General features: G+C 34.7%; 3 protein-coding genes across 3 annotated transcripts in view; 2 read left to right on the forward strand and 1 right to left on the reverse strand.

Moving 5' to 3' along the window:
* The first annotated feature begins 5574 nt into the window (after nt 1-5574).
* On the forward strand, nt 5575-9203 carry LOC140964989 (probable beta-1,3-galactosyltransferase 14). The gene is made up of 8 exons (XM_073425009.1): nt 5575-5714; nt 5814-6404; nt 7032-7184; nt 7264-7346; nt 7462-7561; nt 7735-7848; nt 8377-8519; nt 8830-9203. Exons 2-8 carry the CDS (start codon nt 6055-6057, stop codon nt 8928-8930), a joined length of 1044 nt encoding a protein of 347 aa, XP_073281110.1. The 5' UTR covers nt 5575-5714; nt 5814-6054; the 3' UTR covers nt 8931-9203.
* A 74-nt stretch (nt 9204-9277) lies between these two features.
* On the reverse strand, nt 9278-14713 carry LOC140963847 (phosphoenolpyruvate carboxylase-like). Its single transcript, XM_073423305.1, has 10 exons — nt 14365-14713; nt 13489-13880; nt 13247-13331; nt 12550-12772; nt 12302-12405; nt 12100-12187; nt 11714-11868; nt 10471-11469; nt 9996-10382; nt 9278-9723 (listed from the first exon to the last, which is right to left on the reverse strand). Exons 1-10 carry the CDS (start codon nt 14530-14532, stop codon nt 9430-9432), a joined length of 2895 nt encoding a protein of 964 aa, XP_073279406.1. The 5' UTR covers nt 14533-14713; the 3' UTR covers nt 9278-9429.
* Nucleotides 14714-22222: 7509 nt separating this feature from the next.
* The window catches only part of LOC140964136 (protein LIGHT-DEPENDENT SHORT HYPOCOTYLS 10-like), a 2820-nt gene continuing 1554 nt past the window's right edge, over nt 22223-23488 (forward strand). The window contains exon 1 of the mRNA XM_073423673.1: nt 22223-22981. Within this exon, the coding sequence (XP_073279774.1) occupies nt 22419-22949 (531 nt within the window). The 5' untranslated portion in view covers nt 22223-22418 and the 3' untranslated portion in view covers nt 22950-22981. The remainder of the gene's footprint in view (nt 22982-23488) is intronic.

Raw genomic sequence — 23488 nt, forward strand, 5'->3', positions numbered from 1 at the left:
ACATCTAACTGCCGAATATCCCACTTTTGAACTAGTGCGAAACTGAGTACAACCCGAATGGTACCAGGTTTGATGACAGGGGAGAATGTATCGGTGTAGTCTATGCCATCAACTTGGTGATAGCCCTTGGCGACAAGGCGTGCTTTGAGCCGATCAATGGTTCCATCAGGTTTTAGTTTTGTCTTAAAAACCCACTTGGATCCAATTATATGCATGCTGGGATCACGAGGAACAAGCTGCCATGTATTGTTGAGATGAAGAGCATTCATTTCCTCTGTCATTGCTGCTTTCCAGCCATCATCACTGAGTGCAGATTTTATTGAAAGTGGTATTCGAGGTATTTCTCGACTGGTTACCATAAGAGCATATTTAGGATTTGGTTTGTAGATACCAAGGTGAGATCGTGTTATCATTGAGTGATGTTGTGGTTGAGATGGATCAGACGTCATGGAGCTGTCATCTTGTAATTCTGTAGACTCCAACATTTCGTGTGAATGAAAGGGATTTGATTTATCACCCAAGCTCTCATGATCTGTGGAAGAGTTAGATGTAAGATCTGGGTTTCCGTGGCCAGAGGTTGATACTGAGCTTGTAGCCGCAGGTGGTGATGTGGTTGGAGCGTCAAGTGATTGAGTCGTCTTGTCCAGTTCGGGTGATGGAAGAGATGGATCACAGAATTCTGCATGTTGGGGAGGTGAATCATTATGAAAAATAGGAAAACTAATCCATGAATCAAAAACACTCATCCATTGATCTTTTGGAACAATTTTTCCATTAATTTTATGGTCGTTAAAAGGCAGATTTGCTTCATCAAAAACTACATGTCGTGAAACAAGGAATTTTTGTGTAGATGGATGAAAGCATTTGTACCCTTTATGTCGATCACTATAGCCTACAAAGATACATGGAACCATTTTTGGATCAAATTTGTGTCTACGTGTGTCCCAAGTGTATGGAAAACACCGAGAACCAAACACCCTTAAGAAAGAATAATTTGAATGCACATTATGCAATTTAAAGTAAGGTGTATCTAAGTTTAGAGAAGTAGAAGGTAGACGATTTATAAGAAATACAGCAGTTGTAAATGCTTCTACCCACAAATATAAAGGAGCGCCACAATGAAACAACATTGACATACCTAGTTCACGGATTATCCTATGGCGCCTTTCGACCATACCTGACTGTTCCGGAGTGTGTAGGCAGGATATTTGATGAACAATTCCCTCCGCTTGAAAATGTGGGCTAAGTCTTGAGTTAACAAATTCACCACCACCATCCGAATGAAAAATTTGTATTTTTTTTTCAAATTGTCTTGCTACATATTTTTCAAAGGCAAAATATACATCAACAAACTCAGATTTTGTTTTAAGAGGAATAAGCCATGTGTAACGAGAGAAATCATCAACAATACAAGCATAGTAACGAAATTTTCCAAGAGATAAAACTGGTGATGGCCCCCATAAATCACAGTGAATTTTATTAAAATAGATGAACTGGAATTTTTTGAAACAGGAAAAGGTAATTTGCTAATCTTGGCTAATTGACAGCTATCACAAAGATGTTGTAGTTTATGTGATCCTTGCACATCAATCAACCCTTTTTGTTGTAGCAACTTAAGAGTGGATGTTTGAGGATGTCCTAGTCGTTGATGCCACACTTCAGCAGTGCTGGATTTAAATCTATGAGAGTAGTGTAATTCATGTGGGCTGGAAATAACATATAGATCACCCTTTCTTTGTCCCGTCATCACTTTGTGACCTGTCTCCCGTTCCTTAACACAAAAATCCACATTAGAAAATTCACAGTTCACAGGATAATCATCTGTAAGTTGACTTATGGATAATAAGTTCCTGTTTAGATTTGGTACATGTAGAACATTATTTAAAGGTAGAACTTGAGAATTATTTTTAATTTGAGTATTGCCGATAGATTTAATTCCCAGCATCGTACCATCTCCTATCAACACTGAGTCATTACCAAAATATGGTCGTTTATTTTTTAACATACCAGCGTTACCTGTCATATGATGAGATGCACCTGTATCAGACGTCCACTCAGTATCAAAGACGGTGTTGTCGAGGGTGAGAGCAGCCAATGCTTTTGGGACTTCATCTTGAGTTTGCGTGTAATTGGAGAGATGCCAACAGATTTTTGCAACGTGTCCTGTGATCCCACAAATTTGGCAGATTGCATCTCGGTACATTTCTCTTTCCGTCGGTGTCATTCGGCGCTGTCCAGGAGGAGGAGGCCTTTGAATTTTGGAGTCTTGTTTGTTGTGTTGTTGGCTGAAATTTTTGGTTCCATGGTTGGGATTCTGGTTATGTGCTTGAAAGCCACGGCCATTGGAGTTGAAATTGTTTTGAGATTTGCGGTTGACGGAACCAAGTTGCTTTTGTCCGTAGAAGGCTACTTGATGAGTTGATGTGTTGATAGTGAACCAGTTTTGACGTTGTTCATATCCTTGCAGCAGTGACACCATCTCGGTATATGATGGACGTGGTGGTTTTAGCATGGTTGTGGTGAAGGACTCATATTTTGGTCCTAAGCTTGTGAGAAGAGAAAATACCTTGACTTTGTCGGTGACTGGATTTCCTATTGCTGCCAAGTTGTCGCAAATGCTCTTGAATTTGCGAATATGTTCTCCAATGGTGGTGTTATCATCTTTGCATAGATACGTCAATTGTTGGCGAAGGGTGAATTCTCTTTCTTGAGAGTCTTGTGCATATGCTTCCTTTAGGGCATCCCATACAGATCTGGCTGTGTCTTGTCCAATAGCAAGACCAAGAGCTTCTTCAGATAGAGTTCCAATAATCCATCCACGAAGAAGCCGATCCGATTTCCTCCATTCTGCGATTTTTCCAATTGTTGTTGATGAATCTGTTGGGTCATTTGCTGGCTCGTCTGTTTCGCCGGTGAGATGCCCAATTAAGTCTTGACTTTCAGCAAGAGCTAGAACTTGCTCACGCCACAGAGGGTAGTTGTCTTGGTTTAGTTTGAGAGTGATGAAGTTGCTTACATTGTGAGAGATGGATGACATTGTGGTGGTTTGTTGCTCACAGTAGCTCTGATACCAAAAAGAAATTTGGTAAAGGTGTTATAAGCTTTATAGCTTCCTTTTTATTTAACGTGAGCACCACTTGCATATACAACCAATTACATCTAACATTTATATTGCTACAGAGAGAGTCTTTGTGAGGTAAATAAAGAAAGGCTTTAGCTAAGGCATATCATCTCCACTAATCCTGCTGTTTCTTGAACGGTGTGTATTTCAATAATTATCTTCATTGATTAAGGTACTTTTTCTCATCGTTGATTCTCTTGGTTATGGTATTTTCCTCTAACTGTAGATCTGAGTTAATTGTGCCAATACTCAGGACTTCACCAGAAAGGATGAATAACATTGGATCGGAGGCAAAAAAAAGTGCAACATTTAGGACCAAACGAAGTACAAAGACAAAGCTATAAATAAAAAACTTTTAACATCGGAAAGCTCCTCATTCAAAACAAAACTTACATCATTATTGTCTCTTTCTAGATTGCACGGCTGCAGCCCCCCTCCAAGAAAAAGGTGATGGCAAGAAACAAAGACAACTGGACTAATAGGGGGTAGAAAGAATTTCAAAATCTTCGTGTCAACCCCGCCTTACTCAACTGCCTCGCAGCCTCGCCACTTTCTATGACCAAAATTTCTTGTAAAAACTTCTTGTATGGGTAGAATTGATACAAATATATAAATATAGGATTTGCCCCATCGCACCTGTGGAGTTAGCATAACATGATTGAAGGCCTTGTGCTCAACTCAAGCAATTTATCTGGTAAACACAAGTATTTACAGAGATTAGGATCAACAAGCTCACCCTCTTGCGCCCTTGTCGGCTTTGACGAGGCCGATGTGAAGACTTGAGATTCGAAGAAAATATCAGCGTAGCATTTAATGACGGATAAAGTCTCTGTCTTCTTTGACTCCACCTACCTACAATGATTTCGCTGTAAAAGCTGTCTTTTAATGGGAATGGCAGCTCATGCATACATGCATAATAATTTTTTATTTAATTACTAGAAAGAAATCTGTGGGGTATTAACCAAAAATATAATTTTCCCTTGTAGAGTTTATATTTTTAAATTTTTATGTTAACTGTTTCAACAAATTAATCATAAGAAGACTTTTTCCTCGTATATCCTTTACTAAGTCAAAGTATAACCCAAAAATTCAAATATTTTTCGTGGACGTAAATTTTAGACCATGCACATGTGAATTGAAATTTGGAAACCCGAAACCAAAATCCAACCGACAATTAATTTATAAAAAGGTTTGGGTACTATGCCATCAATTAAAAGTAATTGGTCAAAATGAAGACTATTGGAATTAAATAAAAAAAAAATGTTTGGTTTTGGATAAATTTGAACCCGATCAAGTCTATTAACTATTGGATTGGAAATTATTAAAATTGTGTTTGGATGAAAAAATTTGGATTTGTGAGAGGATCTCACGTTTTTAAGATAATTAGATTTTAAAATGAATTTGAAATTAAAGGGAAAAAAACATTCAAACAATAGGAAACCGAGCGCACATTTAGCTCTAACTCCAAAAACAAGTGTAAATGGATATCCATTCGGACACCAGTTATATTTTATTTGGTCTGATTCAAATAAAACGAACAATTTTATTTTCACGAGCTATAAATCTGGAAACTGGCTGTTGATAAGCTAAAGTATGAACAAGATATTGGAAATACAGAGTGAATTTGCGAAGACTTTGCTTGAATTTGTGATTGATTTGGTTTTTTTTTTTCCATGATTCGTTTCTTTGCTTTTTGTTCCACTCTTCCCAACTGCTCTTTCAATATTTACCCATTATGTTGTGTGTGGATTATAGAGCCGTCAAAACATGTTAGATATATCGAGACAATCCATCTTATTATGAAAAATTATGATTTTAGTGGCTCGTTTAGGCCCATACGGATTAGACACATCAACCTGACCCGTCATGAAAAATTGGTTAAAAATTGGGTTATGGTTTTAGTGGTCGTTTGGAGGCGGGCCTAAACATGTCAAACGAAACAGACAGCGGGGCTAGATGACCTGTCAGTTTTTTTAAAAATAAAATTTATAATTTTTGCATTAATTTTTTTGTGAATTATTACATCAAGAAAATTATTTTTAATACATGTCTTTTGAAAGTTTAAAACCATTATTTGATGTGTTTTTAACGTCTTACATTATTATTTTTTTATAATTAAATTATATTTATGTTATTCATATTATTTTGCTATTTGATTTTTTTAATACAAAATATAATCATTGATATTAAAATTCTATATTATCTATTTGATAGTTGCATTCATTATTTGTTATTGTGTAAAATTGATAATATTTTTGTTTGAAATATCAAATCTTATTACTACTTACAATTTTTTATTTTTATTTTTATTTTTATTTTTTTTTTGCGATTTGACCCTCCTAACCCTGAAACTCGCAGGGTTGACGTTATTTCAATCCTCTGGATTGGCTGACCGGCCCGTCTCACCATGTTTGATGGCTGGCCATGGCTGAGCGAGAGATTTTTAAATTTAAATAGATTATAGATAATATTAAATTGAAAACAAATGATAATTAAAATTTATCTTATTGACAAATTCAAGTAGTTTTTATCAACGGAGATGTCTCCCTCGACATTGGCTGTTTGAGTTTCCGACTTCCGGGGCTTCTTACAGGTAAACCAAAACATATTTATTTATTGAGGATTTCGTGCGATTCCTTGTGACAATCTTGTCTCACTCTCTGAAAATACGCTCCGATAAATCTTTGTGAAGTGTTTCTTCGATCATCAACGGCTACTGATTTGCGACTCTACAACTGCTGTGAATCCAAGTTCTTACTCTCGTTTTCGCATACCAACATTTGTTCCTTGATAGATAAGGTGAAGAAGAAGCAAAATATCGATCCAAAATTCAAACTTCGAAACTATTCTTCTTCTTTTTTTTCTTGTTAAATACTTTTGGGTTTTTTGGGTTTATGTTTGGTGATTCAATTCTCAAGACTTGTTTGTGAGATATGCCATCGTCACAAAAATTCTTCTATGCACGCCCGTCTTCTTACAGCCGCAGATCGAAGGCTCTGATCCTCTGTTTGCTAATCGGGATTTCGGGTTTTATTTTCGGGTTTGTCGCGATCTGGCGGCGTGGTCTGGGATATGAATGTGAATTTGGTAAGCCTATGTCAGTGTACGTGAAATGGGATAAGCATACCAGTAGTAGTAGAAATAATGGTGGCGTTCCGGAAGAAGGACAAAAGCGTCATAAAGTGATGGGATTTGTGGGTATTCAAACTGGATTTGGATCTGCGGGCCGGCGCCGGGCCTTGCGTCAGACTTGGTTCCCGTCTGATCATCAGTCGCTCAAGCGGTATTTTTCATTCATTTGTTTATTTAGTTATGTTCTGTATGTACATTGCCTGCATGTAATTTAATTGATGATGTTATGTATATTATTCTATATATGATTGAAAATGGGAAAGATTTTTCCTTTTTCTGCTCTCTCTTGTTATTGTGGCATGTTTTTGATTGATTGCTGTGTTTCTTCAAAGCTTTCGCCAGAGGAAGGATTACAATATTGCTTGACGCATCTATTAATCTCGGTCTGTTTTTTTTCTATGGCCTATAAGAACAGAGAGATAGGGAGGCCATGTTCTTTTCGATCAGTCCATTTATTTTACACTGAATGGATGATTGACGCAGTTCTTGTAGTAAATAGGTCGTGAACATCTAACTAAAGTTCAAGATATGTCATTGAACGTCAGTGTAGTATATAAAATGCATCAACAAGTGTAGCATAAGATTTAAATTTCTGGTTGATGTGCATTGTTATTTGGAAAAGATGTTTGTCCAATTTTGTATTTTCCTACTGTTCCACGGGAATCCTCAATTTTGAATTGGAATTGGCGTGTATCGTTTACTTTTTTTCCTTTTCTCCATTGTTCTTTATTTTATGCATGGGTGAATTGAAATTTTCATACACTATTTTCTGTGGCAGGTTGGAAGAAAGTACTGGTTTGGCATTTAGATTCATAATCGGTAGAAGCGGTGATAAATCAAAGATGGCAGAGCTTCAGAAGGAAATAGCAGAATATGATGATTTCCTGCTTCTAGATACTGAAGAGGAGTACAGTAAGCTCCCATACAAAACGTTAGTTCTGGCTCGTTGTATATGACCACTAGTCCAGCTTTTCTCTATGGTTTACTCTAACTTTTGTCGATGTTTACAGTTTAGCTTTCTTCAAAGCTGCCTATACTCTTTATGATTCTGAGTTCTATGTCAAAGCTGATGATGACATATATTTACGACCAGGTGGACAGATTTAAGAAGTTGAAACTAGTTTTGTGTAAATACATGTATTTTTTTGTTTGTAAGACCATTTGACATTGTTTAAAAAAACTTTAGCTGTACTTTTATTCATGAGCAGATCGGCTTTCTTTGCTCTTGGCTAAAGAGCGTCCCTATTCGCAAACTTACCTTGGATGCATGAAGAAAGGTCCAGTGTTTACCGATCCAAAATTAAAATGGTTTGTTCCATAACATTATTATTACATACTCACCATTCAACCAATTAAATTGAACTTCTTGTTAATTTATATATATATACCAAAAAACTAACTACCTCATTTATGTATTGCCATTGAAATGATTGTAACTTTCTCATTATTTTGAGGTGAATTGATCTCTTTGTTTTGAACAGGTATGAACCTCTGTCACATTTGCTAGGGACTGAGTATTTTCTTCATGCTTATGGCCCAATTTACGCCCTTTCTGCAGATGTGGTCTCAAGCTTGGTTGCCTTGAGAAATAACAGGCTAGTTCTTTCCATTTCCTTTTTATGAATTCCCACCTTCTTCATATATCTATTTAAGTTGGCTGTGATAGTGCAATTTCATTGTTCTTCTGGCGTTTTTTTATTGTAGCTCAACCAAAAGATTGTTTCTTTTTTAGGATTCTAGTTCATGTTTGAAAAGAACAATTAGCTTGAAACAATTACTTTTGGTGATGTATTTTCCAACCACCGTTGATACAGTTCTTTAAATTCCTTCAGGACGCGACTGTTGCGTATTAGTTCTCTTTATATAACAAATCTACAGATGATATTAAAATGTTTAAGTTTGGTGCTTGTGAACTAATATCTTAAATATGCTGTTATATCAGATGAATCTCTTCTCCATTAAGGCATGCTAAATTAACCTTTGCAGCTTCATAAAGAATGTTTCTTAGAAAATCTGTCTGGTTACACCAAATGTTTCTCAATGATAAGTTCTATTTTAGTTGTGTCCCTGTTACTTTATTACTGTGAACTTCTGCTAATTTATTTAGTTCTGTATGCTGTTAGTTTCCGGATGTTTAGCAACGAGGATGTTACCATCGGTTCATGGATGCTTGCCATGAATGTCTATCACGAGGATAATAAGAAGCTATGCCAAGTGGAGTGTACACCCTCTTCTATTGCTGTGTGGGATATTCCCAAGTGTTCGGGTACGTCTTTCTGGTATTTTGAGCAGGAATCTCTCTTTTTTTTTTTGGATAATCCAACTAAATATTTGTGAGACATGGTATAAAAAGATTCGTTTATTTATGCCACTAAAATTCAGTTTTCTACCCAAGTAGCTTATAAGAGTCATATTCTACATCCCGCGACTCAGCATCCACATATATCATCAATTTTTTATTTTCAAAACTTTAAAATTTCAGTTTACCTTTATCAACAACGTTACCCATTTTTCACAAATTAGTCATCTAGCACATATCATTGGTTTTTATGATTTCAATGTGTTGTGATTTATAGGACTCTGTGATCCCGAGAAGAAGATGGTAGAACTTCACCGTAAAGATATATGCTCGAAAAGCTCAACCATACCATCTGATGAAGATGAGTACGTCTCTTGACTGCCTCCAGCCAAATTCAAGAAACTGTTACAATTTTTCTGGACAGAGCTTCCTCGAACCATGCAAATAGTGAAATAGTATTAAGTATACAATCTGTCGTACCTTAACGGTACGGTTTTTTATACGATGTTAAGTTGCCATTGATTCGTGGGTACATAGTTTTTTTTTCTCAGGAGTGAGGATTTTTTTATAGAAACATAGATGGTAGGAGATACTTAATTCTTGAGATGTATGCCAATCTTATAGAGAGAATTACAAGCCAATTTTTCGAAATTGTTGTTCTCATGCAGCACCGAAATAACCATAACCATGAAGCTGAAAATAAATAAAGAGATAAAATTCAACATTATTCGTAATATTGATGTTAAGAAAAGTACAGATAGAATCTTCTGCATTAAGATGTCAAAAGTCTATATGATGAATGGAGAAATCTCGAACATATATATAAAAATCGAATAAATTTTTTTTTTAGCAAAAACAAAACGCTATATGTTGTTGGTTAGCCAGTGTTTTGCAGTCCAGCAGCAATACCCTTCATCGTTAAAATGAGGGTATCCTCCAATCCAGGAGCATACTCACTAGTTGGATTCAATGTCACGAGTTCGTTGGCTGGTTTGGATTCCATGTACTCTTTGGAAATGTGAGGCCTCAACTTTACATGATAGTTTGGGTCTCGAATCTGTTTCAGAGTATAAGCTTGGCTGACATTCAATGTAGTAATATAGGAATCACGTAAACGGAGGCGTTGCTTCAAGTATGGGTCGGCTTCCAAAAGATCCTTGTGTCCAACAATCTGTGAACGAGATAATTAAGGATATGGTTGGATTGAATGATTCAAAATTAAGTAACTGTGAAGTGTGAGCTCATGATCTAGAATCTCTAAATCTGTCTAAAAAATTTCGAATTTGTTTTTCGAACTCAAAAAACCATTAATCTATCAGGTTATTTTTCCAAATTCAAAAATCATTCCATCCAAAAGCAGTCCAAGCTTATTCAACTCGCATTTACACAGCTTTCATAATTCTTCATCATCAAGACCCCAAAAGAAAGACTTAAAAAAATTACCTGGAGCAGAAGGGACTTGGTCTCCTCATAGTTGGACCTCAAACGCTGGCCAAACGACCACAACTCCTTTGAAACCAGGAGTTGATCGTACAATGCAGCAATACCAGGGTCACCCTTGGCAAAAACCATCTCGACCAAATCGATCGTGACTCTAAAGAAAGGCCATTTGTTGTACATTTCTTGCAGCATTTTCAGGTTTTTGATGTCCTTATGTATGGCGTATTTGAATGCCGCCCCAAATCCTAGCCAAACTGGGAGATGAAATCTGGTCTGCGTCCATGCAAAGATCCATGGAATAGCTCTTAGAGATTCAATGCCTCCACTAGGTTTCCGTTTTGATGGACGACTGCCAATGTTCATTCTACCATACTCTAGTTCTGGAGTTGCCTATTGTTGTTTACATAAATATTCAAAAAGTTATTCACAATACAAATATTTAGGAAGTAACAAAGGTAATTAAAATGTGGCAACTCACAAAGCGAAAATATTCGACAAAACGCGGTTCTTTGAAGACAATTGACCGGTACTCTTCCGTGGCAACAACAGCTATTTCTCCCAAAAGCGCCCGCCACTCTGGTTTGGGGGAGACTGGGGGATGCATTCCGTGTTCGAGTGTGGCAGCAGTAAAGCGTTGGAGTGTTCTGAAGCACAAGTGCTCCTCCCCAAATGATTGCTCGATGACTTCTCCCTGAATCGTGACACGAAGAGATCCATGTACCGTGTCTGGTGGCTGAGACAATATAGCAAGGTGAGTGGGACCTCCTCCTCTTCCAACGGTTCCTCCTCGACCATGGAACATCGTCAGTTTCACACCATGTTTTTTGGCAACTTTTACAAGCTCCTCTTGGGCTTTGTACAATTGCCATGCAGCAGATAGCCGACCAGCATCTTTGCCAGAGTCTGAATACCCAATCATGACTTCCTGCTCACCATTGATCCGGTTTTTGTACCAATCAACTGAGAAAAGACGTGCTACAGCAGCAGGAGCAGCCTCTAGATCAGCTAATCTCTCGAAAAGTGGAACAACTCTTAGTGGCTGCTTCACATGGCATTCACGTTGCAGGAGCTCGACAGCCAACACATCCGATGGGGCAGTAGCCATTGAAATTATATATGCACCAAAACAGTCTGATGGGAGTTCCGCCAAGATATGGAACGTGTCCAAAACATCGGACATCTCTTCGGTCTTTTGAAGATCTGGTCCAAATAGGGGCCGCTTGCCTCTGAGTTCAGACAGAAGCCATTCTTGTCGACGTTCTTCCGACCACTCTTTATATGAACCTATATCCAAGTGCTTGGTAATGGCATCTAAAACATCGGTGTGCCTGTCTGACTCTTGCCTTATGTCGAGCCTCACAAGGCAGAGACCAAAGGTTGAAACCTGCCTTAGAAAATCTAGCAGTCTCCCATCAGCTATTGGACGGTCCCCGCAAGCACAAAGCGATCTGTAACAGAGCTCAAGAGGCTCTAAGAACTGTACAAAATTTAAACTTTATTCAGTTCAATAGCTAAATAACCCCGTATAGAATATCTAACATTTCAATTGTACCATCAGCAATTGGGGAGCACTAAGTAAACGTACAAAACCAAGAACTACTTGAAAGAAAAACACACGGAGAGTATTCTTTACTTTGTGACAGGAGGAAAATTATAATTTTATCATAGAATTTAGAGTGGGACCTGAACTTCAAATGACGAACTATAGAACGAAAGAAAACCTGCGCAACATTGGTGTATGTAGAATCCTCTGGGATGTCAGATGTTCCCTGAGCTAATAAATTCCGGGAGCGTTCACGTGTCTGATAGAGCCTATCCCTCACATCACCAAGAATGACGCGATAAGGTTCGTTCAGTGAGATTATCTTCCAAAACTCTGCATAACAAGGAAAATTGATACTCTTCACATTTGGAAATATCGGTTGATAGTTGCATATGTTAACACCCTAGATTATGTAATGGAATGCAAGTTGTTCATATTTCGATTATAGAAATTATAATACTCTTAGTGTATTAGCCTCTGTTGAAATATATTCATGGAAAGTAATCAGATTGATAGAAGATAAACAGACGACATATTTGAAACTACGTCATCGTCGTAGGTTACCTATAAAATATTTTGCATGTCTCCTCGAATATCTGTGGAGTTCATCTGCTCGAACACGAAGCTCATCATTGCAACGCCACATGGACAACTTGAAAACATAACAGAGTTGGGAAAAAAAATCACATTTCACAAACATGTGACAAGGCTTAACACTCAGATAAGAAGAAATCCAAAATATATACAGATAATTGTTAGTGATTACTTCAAACATCAGATTCTCAATTTGAGAAAAGTACAAGTTTGCTGCCATCATTCTGGCCAATAAGCAGACATGCCTAGTGACCTCAGGAGTTACCCTCGGGTTGCCTGCCATTTATTTAAACAAAGATAGAGGCATTAATTTAAAGAGGACATGTATAAATGTTTCTCAAGAACTCAAGAAAAATGGCAATCTGTTGTAAGCACTTGCATTGAAAAAAAGAAAAAGAAAAGAAAAAAAATGTGAAATACCATCACGGTCTCCACCCATCCAAGAAGAAAATTGAATTAGAGGGGCATTGTACGGAACACGCTCTTTAATTCCTATATTCTTAAGTGCGGTATCAACACGACGCAGAAACTTTGGTACACCTTTCCAGATTGTTTCATGGAAGTAACTCATCCCTGCCCTCATTTCATCTTGGGGAGCAGGGGGAGTCCTTCGGATTTCATCAGTTCTGAAAGCAGCTTGAATCTGAACACATGCAAGATATATATATTTTTTAAAGAGAGCAACAAAAAACAAAATGATATTAATGTTAAATTTAGTTCAAAAGAAAAGAGAGAACTACAAATGGGAAAATGAAAATGACTCTCAAACTTGATAGGATAACGAACTACAATATTATACCAAGCCATTCCCTTGTATTTTCTAAGCAGTTTTTTTGAATTGTTGTTTCTACTGATGGCATTATGATAAATCTTCCAATATTGACAAATGAGTAATAGGAAATTTCCACCAAATCTCTCATGTACTAATTTGGCTGATTCATGAATATCAATCACCTCGAAAAGCTAGCATAGAATCATCAATATTCGAATCCAAAAATGTGAAATAAAAGAGTAGTTCCATCAAGTTGATCTCTTATCTCATGTAAATGCATCAGTATTCAAGCCCGCAAACACATAATCATTGTCAGCATATATGATGATGAGCATTAACATTCACCTCCCTCCGTAATGCCTCATCGAGCTCCTGTTTATCATCAGGTGTAATGTCTTTGTCATACAACTGGGCTAAGCAATTCCGAATCCTGAAAAGCGGCAATCCATTAGTGGGGGAGCATTGAAGAACTTGTCAAGTAAAAGGCACTTTATTAGGCAATGTATATGATAAAACACTAAACTAATAGTCTCCTTCTCGATGAAAATGCCTGATCCAAAAAAAATAATTATAGTTAGAGAACCGACCTTCCATGCTTCTGAAGCAATGATCTTCGGATAGACTGAGTAGGATGAGCAGTGAAGACCAGATCCACAGTCTGATTCTTTAATGCGTCAAAAACTTCTTGTGGGGATTTTTGTAAATCAAACACAAGTCTCTTGAAAGTCTCTTCGATGTCCGATTCGGTAGTTGCGGAGCTCTCATCCGTATAATCTCCCTTCTTTAGTTTGTTCCGTCGACTATAAGCAATCTGTACCTCCTCAGCCAAGTTGGCCAAGTTAAGCATGTGAGAGAAAGCCTTCGAAGTAACAATCGAGTCCCCGGGATCCAAACTTGTCAACACATTCCCAAGCTCTTCCAACTTTTTAGGATCACGCTTGGCTTCGTACTCAGCAGAAAGTTCATAACATGCTTGAACCTACAACAAATGACAGAAATTAAAGACACCAGTACCCCGTTCATGCATTTTTTCAAGAATCATAGCATACACATGAACTAAACTTTTGACATAGTCCGGTCCACCATAAAGATTCATTCTTAGAGCTAAAAGCAAAACCCAAAAATTCAAAATTCAACTTTTCTTTAAATTCTATCTTATTAAATCAGAACCAAAGCAAATGCTCATTCTTTACTAAAAAGCTCTTCCAAAAGATTAAGCTTTATTCTTGCGAATCAATCTCAACTTAGGTACACACCAAAATTCAGGCACGCAAGAAATTTAAAAAACTCTTAATGATCGCATGCAATCATTGTCTGTAAAAATATTTTACTTGAATCTCGGGGTTAGCACAAGAATGAGAATCCATGATCACTAGATCAAAATCAATGATTTGGCTCTAAAACCAAAGATCAACTACTATCGTAATAAGCAAAAATAGCGTAAAATTAAATTGATTTCGCACCGTTTCTCTAAGATCTACTCCATGCAAATCCTGAAGAATGTCAAGAAACCGATCCAAAAGCAATGCATCATACTCAACGAGCTTATCATCCTCGGACACTTTTCCAGGAACCAAAAGCCTCAGCTGGGCATCTATTGATGCCATCTTCTCCACATTTCTTCCAGCCATTATTCCGTCAAATTTCTATCTCTAAACCTGAATTCTCAGTGCAAATATATATGTGTATGTGTGCGCGCGCGTGCGTGTCTATAGTCTGGACCCTGCAAAGAAGTGAGTGCAAAAATCATTCATCAATAAAGAAAATCCCACAAAAATCTAATCACGACCCAGGAAAGTAGGGATTACGCATGATTAAATGAATTTTAAACGTTTATAAAGTTGAATAAAACAGCGTAGTCGTGTCAAAATTTTAAATTTACATGCAACATGCAAAGATGACCTTTTTTTCTATTTTTTCTGACGATTTTTTTTTATGGTCCCAGATTTAAAATCAAAATACGAGACTCATAGTGAGTGTCCAAGAATCTGGCGTAGTTGAAAAACTTGGAGTACAAGTTAAATGAGAAACTGTAAAAGAGATTAACGCCGCGATCGATGGAAATTATGGTAAATTGGAATTTGGATGATCTTAACAAGCCCATTAAGATTCGAAAAACTAGTCGAATGTGATTCATCAATTTAAAATTAAAATTGGCTTGAAAATTGAAATCTATATTTCGAATAATATTTTTGGAATATTAATTTGCTCAAAAACATCTTCCTTATATATCATTTTATGTGTAGAGTTATTGTTAGTTCAAGTCAAATCATACCAAGCCAAGTCAATCGACGATGAGAGAAGGTGCAACACACTGACTGAGCTCGTGCCCGCGCACTACGCACGGACGCAAAAGGGCACATTGGATTATGTGGCCAGCAACTAGGTGCCACTAAGACGAGTGATGTGGTAGCGGTTGAGAACTGTTGGATCATATGGTTACGAGGAAGTGTTGTGATGAATCAAGAGTTGGTGAATCGGGACCGTAGGATGATGATCGGATGAGCTAGATTTATCTAGATGAAAGAGATGTAATTATTTGAAGAGATGTGATCTTGATAATTCAATTCGAAATAGTCGTACCAGATTGAATCTGATCAAGGGATGTGATCCAATGGTCGCGGATTACCAAATGGTGCGCTCTAAATTTTTAGATCAAGATATGACATATTAGATTTAATCTCAAGCCTAGGAACACAACTATTAGCGAAAATGTCCCTCCAACCCTTGAAACATTTTATATAGACCTTATATCATAACAAAATAAGGTTAGACATCCAGAAAATTTAGAATACATATATTTCGTCCATTACATATTGTTGCATATAATTTTAGTTTATCATATCAGAAGGTTCGAAAAGCATATTGAAGTTCACCAAGTTTTGTGATTTGGAATGCTACTATCACAAAACACAAGTCAGTGTATCTTGAGAGAATATTTTCGTATTCCATAAACACCGAGTGTGGGGCAAATTTTCGTATTTGAAATGACATCTTCATCATCTACCCCCTTTCCAGCCATTGTTTCAGCGGCACTTGTTGAGAAACTCAAGAAGATCGTGAGTACCAACTTCAAAAGATGTCAACAAAAGTTGATGTTTTACGTTATCACTTTGAATCTGACAAGGTTTCTGCATGAGAGGCTGGTCGGAGAAAGAAATTGACAATGAAAAGATAACGACTTATGACATAAGGGAAATGATGATTATTTATGTCGTAATTATATCCTCAATTGACAATGACAATTACTCCACTTCGTTGGCTCCTATGAAAATTATCTTTTATCAGAAAATAAATTAAATTTTGCCAGCATTAAATATTATCTATAATAGCTAGTACAAAATAATTAATATATAGATGATAATAACAATACAATTCAAAACTTTAAAAAAAAAGATAGTCTTAAATTCGTCAACATATTTTTTTTAATTTAAATGTGAGAATGGTTATTATGTGGATATCATTGACTTGTTTTTAAAAAATAATTGAATAGTTCAAGATATCACGTTCATTAAGCAGCGACTAAATCTGATTATACTCTACTACGGAAGGATCAAAACACAAGCTATATCTTATGATTCAATAATCTTTTGATTGAACTTTCTGATTCATTACACACATGTATTAATTTGCATTCATGTGAGATATTCTGGAAATAATAGTTTTGATGTCCGTTAACATTCAAAAAATTATTTGAATGTGATTCGTCTGGTGGTAAAACCTAAAATTTACTTGAAAATTCTACATTATGAGTAGATATTTTTGGAATATTAATTTGTTCAAAATCGATTTTTGATTAATGAAAAATTGATTATTTAATGTTGACAACAAAGCATAATAAGGTTTTATCGCGAAATGATAAGAGATTGTCCCATATTAAAAGTTTATGACTTTCTATATTACTTTGTGTGATAAGTCAGCTACCCACCTAAAAATGATTGGTTGATGTAGTTAGCAACAGGATGCCACTAAGACAAGTGATGTGACAAAGGGTTGCATTCAAAAGATGTGATCATTTTAAAGATGTGACAAAGGGTTGCATTCAAACCCATTGGATCAAGGCGAACCACTGAGATCTGATAGACTCAGGGTTGCATTCAAAAGATGTGATCATTTTAAAGAGATGTGATTTAGTTAATTCCATTCGAAATGAACGTGTACGAACTATATATTAATATTTTTGTACACAAGTCAAACTGTGTTTGATTATTAGTTTATGATATTATGAGCAAACAAACACTCTAATTTACTGCATATTGGTGACTGTTTCAAAATCTATTAATTTTATAAATTAATTTAATGAAATTATATCTTTTACCAATATATTTGACAATTCAAACTACCTACTCTAAAATCTGATATAATTTAGCGAATGGGTATTTTGGGCTGCCATAATTCAAGCCATTCGTTGAAACTTCCACCAATCCCTGGCCCATTAGTTGATGGGCAAATAGATCTTCTGGGGTAATGAAGATCCAACCTTCACCTTTCAAATATATATTTTTCCCCACCGAAGTAAATGAAATATTTTTAAAAAGAATTTTATATGAATTTATTTTTTTTTTAAAAATAATAAATTGGGTCCCAATATCAGTGCTATATATTCAAATCACGTGGAAAATTACATTGGGTTTATATAAAATTGTCCGTGACAAATTGACATGACTGGATGTGGAGCTTGATTGACATGAACCGATGTTCATCAAAGTCTCAAGTTTAAGATAAGATTTTAAATTCAAGACTCGATTATCACAAATAATTCTCATATTTAAATTAAAAAAATTATGCTGACGAATTCAATACTATCATTTTTAAAAGTATTTTTCATGTTGAACTGTATTGTTATTATCATCTATATATTAATTCTTTTGTACTACCTATCATAGATAACATTTTCGGCTGGAAGAATTTAATTTATTTTCTCATAAAATAAAAATTTTACGAATTGGAGTAATTGTTTGAATTTTTATAAACATTAATAAATTCCTACGAAAATGTTCATTTCAGGAAAAAAAAAAAGACTACCATGGGAAAAGTTAAGTAGAGAGAAATGACAACAATAATTGAAAGTGGTGGGGGGCAGTGAAGCATTCATTATATGCTGATTAAGGCTTTTTAACAAATCTTTCTCTAAATTCATTCGTATTGACATTAAAATTAATTTCGAGGAGACTTTTGAAGGCAAGAAAAACTTAATTAGAATTTTTTTTAAAAAAAATTATACTTATGTATCATAATCATTTTAAATTCGATAATCGATCGAGCAGTCATTTTGTATTCGGTAACATTAATTAATTTTATGATTGTTTCTTGCGCATGTGCTATTATTATTCGAGATACGACAAATTTTAAATATTTGAATTCAAAGTTCTCTATTATGAAAATTTGACTGATTACATAAAGTTAGGCAAGATTGCGTATATTTCTAAAAAAAAAAATATTTTAAAAATAGACGTCTTTGTGCGACAATTTTAAAAAGAAATAAAAATGTTATTTTTTAAAAAAAATTTGGTGTTGGCCTCCTTAGACATGCCTCCCGAGTGAGCCACTAAAATTTTAATCCAACCCGTCAAATTTTCATGGTATGATGGGCTGACCCGACGGACCATACCCATTTTGACTGCTCTAAATATATTTACGTTTTTACAAAATGTATCATATCGATAATCGACGGGGGTGATTTTTTTTTATTATTTAGGATGAAAAATTAAAATATATATTTAATAAATTTAAAAGAATTAAACATATGTTATACGCACACGTACATAAGTAATTAAATATCTGTGTTCGATTTCTTCTATCAATATTTTTTGGATGAAGCTATAATAAAAGATTTGTTTTATGCGGTTTATCTGACTAACATGATTTACAGACTATTACGTTAGTAAATAATGACATCACGTTAGAAAAAATAATATATGATGTGAATACACATGTCACGTATGGATCTAACTATTCATTCAAGCTTTAGAGTAGAAGATAATTATATATCAATAAATAACTCAAAGAGAAGTATAAAATGTCAATTTAATGGAAATTATTCTTTAATTTCCTATTACAGGATAGGCTCTTAATTGCGATTAGACGCATTCACGTAAAATTAAAGCCACAAAAGTAAACAACATTAAAAGAAATTAAGCCGGCTAATGACAACAAAAACATCACTATAATCGCATACTATTATTATAATTAAGCATTTATTAGCTGCCTTAATCATAGTAGCGACAATTATTATTTCGATATCTCTGTACGTAATATATAATAGGATGTAATAACCATAACATATATGAGTATGTCTCTTTTGAGACGTTCTCACGAATCTTTATCTATGAGACAGGTCAATCATATCGATATTCACAATAAAAAGTAAAACTCTTAGCATAAAAAGTAATATTTTTTCATGGATGACCCAAATAAGATATCTGTCTCACAAAATACGACCCGTGAGACTGTCTCACACAAGTTTTGCCATCATCGTTATATAATTCTTTGAAATCTAATGTGACATATGTTGTATTATTTAAAGATTTTTTTAAAACAACTTTTTCATAAAATAGTTATTGAGACATCTTTCTTTGATGAAAAGTTTATATAATATTCATACAAATAGTAGTTAATATATTACATCGGGATACAACGTAGAATTTAATAGAATTTAACTTTATTTTTTAAAAGATGTGGCTTCAAATGATTAGGGATTAAAATTACACAAAAACTCTTGTGAGACGGTCTCACGGATCAATTTCGTGGGTCGAATCTCTTATTTGGGTCATCCATGAAAAAGTATTAATTTTTATACTAAAAGTATTACTTTTATTGTGAATATCGGTAGAGTTAATCTGTCTCACAGATAAAAATTCGTGAGACCATCTCACAACAGATTTACTCAAAATTTTAATTAGCTACAGATTTTAGACGATCTTTCACTTTTTATTTATTTTCTGGTAAATCTTTAAATGAGTCAACCTAAATAATAAATGAAATTCTCGATTTTTCCTTGTTCGAGTGGTCCAACCTTAGACCAAATATTCTCACCTTTTTCGTATCCTAAATTCCTAACCATTTTGAACAATTTTTTTACATAAAATAATTTATTATCTTGAGTCTATTATATATAATAACTTAGCTAGGATTGATTCGAGCTCAATCAAGCTTAAATTTAAATCCAATATGTCAGCTCACAAACTCAAAATTACTTTCTCTATTTATTTTTATATAAAATATTATTAGAGTATATACGCATGTATAAGAACACTAGTATATAAATATCGTCGATTAATTTATGACTCTGTATAAGATATGATTGGAGAATTGTTTTCAATTTATAGAGAATTAAAATAAAAAATCAAATTTATTAAAAAGGAAAATAGGAGTAGCGTAAATTTGGCATACGTTTATTCATTTGGGCACATTATAATTAATTAATAGTGGTAGACTGAAATCATAAATATATATTTATTAATCAATTACGACGTGCGGGTGTAATATTAAATGATAGATTTAAATTTCAGAAATGCAATAATATTAATAATTATTAAATAGTTGGAAGCAACTGTCTCAGTCCTCTTTGGGGTTCACTACATAATATTTCCTATTAAATGCCAAGAAGGGAAAAAGAACAAATTGGTGCAAGTGGAAAATGCAATAACAATATAAAAAGAAAAAAGATTTTTCTGTTCGGTAGAATAAGTGAGTGTTTAATCAATTACATTGAGTTCACTTTTTTAATCAATATTTTTTCGTACGAACCTATTATACAAGTTTTTTCCGAGGTTTATTTAACTAATGTGATTTATAAACTACTATTTGATAATTTACGGAGTACAAATATCGAAAAGTAATATTTACGAATTCATTTTTTTTTTTAAAAAAAAAAAAGGATTCTATGCCAAAATTGAAGCCATCACGACTAGCTAGCATGAATGAGTAGCTTAAATAGTCCACTTTAATTTTTTGACATTTTAATATAATCAAAAAAAAATAATCGGATGATTCCCATTATTATAAACAATGTCAATTCCATGTATAGGGGGTGATTTTCAGTGATATACCTTCAACGTATCTCTCTTAAATATTTTATTTTTTTTGGTATGTGAGCGAACCTTCTAATCAATTATATTTATTTTAATAATTTTTGTCTTAGTAAAAAGACTTTAATATCCTTATCGAAATTTAAAAATTAATGATTTATCCCGGGTAAATAACCAAGATGATCATCTAAGTTTGTCTATTTTATATTTTGGTTCCGATATTCAAATTTGAGTTGCGTTATATAAGTTAATTTGTGTTCCGAATTTTGATCATTTTTATGGAATATTGACATGACATCAGATATATTAGTATTTTTCGATGTCCTATCAATATTTTTACAGTTCAATGTCAGCAATTTTAAATGTCAAGTCATTATTCCGAGAAAAAAGAACAAAAATGGAAATATAAGTATACAACCTAATTTACAATAATTCAAAATTGAATACCTATAAGAAAAAACACCAAATAGAAAATTTTAGAGAACTGTACGTTTTTTTATTTTCTCGATTTACTCGTATTTGTAGTTGTTCTAATTGCGAGTTTTAGATATGTATTGCATGACTTTTGTGTTTTTCGAACAGCAAGATATTGTTATTGAATTTTAAGAGCGATTGCAAGGAACAATATCACATGAGTAATACGTTAATTGGCTAAATTCAATCATACGATTTGGTAAGGAAAAGTGCATAAATATTTTTTTGAATTTTGAAAATAAGACATATAGTTCATATTTTCATATAATTTTTTTAGTCGTTTTATAATTTACAACATAAATTCCTTTCAAATAAAAAATATAGTCTAAATCTTAACATTAGAGCTAAAATTAAACGTTATGTGTTGGACTACTCTATGAGCCACCAGATAACGTCTTGTAAACATCACGCTCAAGTTGTTCATTCATGGACATGAGAGGAGTATGTTAGATATCGATCATACATCGATTGGATTAAGTCCTTGACTATAAGTAGTATATATGGTCTTGAACAATCCTCGTCAACCGAGCTAGTTTTTTAGGTTGAGTAAAATTCAATTTTCAATCTTAACAGAAATAAAAAGTTCCACTAAAATTATTAATCAAATCTTATTCCAAATCTGAACTCAGGTAACCTTATAAGCTACAAGTTGCATTTATGAGAGCTCTAAAATTGAAGTTTTAGAGGGGCCAAAGTATAATTCAAATGGTGTCAATTCTTTTTCCTTAATATACTTGATGATGATTACTTTTCAAAGATGCTATGCTTATCCCGAACACACAAAAATGAATAAATGATTAAATAAAAGAGCAGTAGTACTAAACTTGAAAACACTTAGTACCCATAAAGGAGTGTTGAAAATGAATAAAAAGAGAGGAATTAAAGCACTTTTATTGGACCATATCATGTCTCCTCGATTTGCCCATGATTTGATTACCACTTGATCATGAAATTCTTGCTCATTTTCTACTTCTTTCTGAGAAATCCTTGAGAGACCCAAATCAGATATCAATATGATGCCACCAAATATTGCTCTAGTTGGAGATCAGGGGTCGTCTCCGGCAACCGATCATCATGCTCAGCGGCCGCCTCAGCTGAGCCGATACGAGTCTCAGAAACGTCGCGATTGGAACACCTTCGGGCAGTACCTGAGAAACCTTCGCCCCCCCATGGCCCTGTCCCGTTGCAACTACAACCATGTCCTTGATTTCCTTCGATACCTCGACCAGTTCGGGAAAACTAAGGTTCACACACAAGGGTGCATGTTTTTCGGGCAGCCCGAGCCTGCGGGACCCTGTACTTGTCCCCTCAAGCAGGCCTGGGGCAGCCTCGACGCTCTCATTGGTAGGCTACGCGCAGCCTATGAGGAGAACGGCGGCGCGTCCGAGACAAACCCTTTTGCGAATGGGGCTATACGTGTTTATCTGAGGGAACTGAAGGATTCTCAAGCAAAGGCAAGAGGGATACCCTACAAGAAGAAGAAAAAGAAGAGGAAAGTTAACGAAGGGACGAGCTCAAATTTTCATCAAATTCAATCGTCCTGAACTTTGATAACTATCATGCATGAGTTGTTTTGGTAAGTTTATTTAAAATACATAAATTAAGATGCTTAATTAATTTTCCAACCTTGTTGATTATTTATGCACTCTCCCATAATTTATGCTTCATTCCTCTTTTAATACATAAAATATTATACATATNTCTTTTACACCATTTCTTTTTCATCATGAAAATAAACCCTAATTAAGCCAAGTTTTTCTTGAACCCTAATCTGCATAGCCCTTCTTCTTTCAAAGTTACAAGAAAAGTTTATATATAATAAATACCCATTAATCTACAATGTTTCAAAAGGCAAAAACGATACACAATGGATCGACAAACACGCGCTCCCATCAAATTTGTAAATCTTCGAATCATATATGTTCAATTTTTTAACTTGTAATTACGTCTCTTTAGCTAGCCATGGAGTAAGAAAACCATATTTATAGATTACATACATCAATATTCATATATTGACACTTGAATTTTTTTTTTCTGCATCAAGATGCTGATGATCAGCTTGAGTGTGTGTGTGTATATATAT

The sequence above is a fragment of the Primulina huaijiensis genome, chromosome 18 (genome assembly GCF_012295235.1).
Source record: "Primulina huaijiensis isolate GDHJ02 chromosome 18, ASM1229523v2, whole genome shotgun sequence".
In the NCBI taxonomy this organism is placed as follows: domain Eukaryota; kingdom Viridiplantae; phylum Streptophyta; class Magnoliopsida; order Lamiales; family Gesneriaceae; genus Primulina; species Primulina huaijiensis.

Coding starts and splice junctions, on each gene's coding strand:
- LOC140964989 (XM_073425009.1), top strand. CDS start 6,055: ATGCCATCGTCACAAAAATTCTTCTATGCACGCCCGTCTTCTTACAGC. Junction 7,849..8,376: donor GTTGCCTTGAGAAATAACAG/GCTAGTTCTTTC, acceptor GTATGCTGTTAG/TTTCCGGATGTTTAGCAACG. Junction 8,520..8,829: donor GGATATTCCCAAGTGTTCGG/GTACGTCTTTCT, acceptor TGTGATTTATAG/GACTCTGTGATCCCGAGAAG.
- LOC140963847 (XM_073423305.1), bottom strand. CDS start 14,532: ATGGCTGGAAGAAATGTGGAGAAGATGGCATCAATAGATGCCCAGCTG. Junction 12,773..13,246: donor ATGAGGCATTACGGAGGGAG/GTGAATGTTAAT, acceptor GCATGTGTTCAG/ATTCAAGCTGCTTTCAGAAC. Junction 12,188..12,301: donor TTGAGAATCTGATGTTTGAA/GTAATCACTAAC, acceptor TATGTTTTCAAG/TTGTCCATGTGGCGTTGCAA.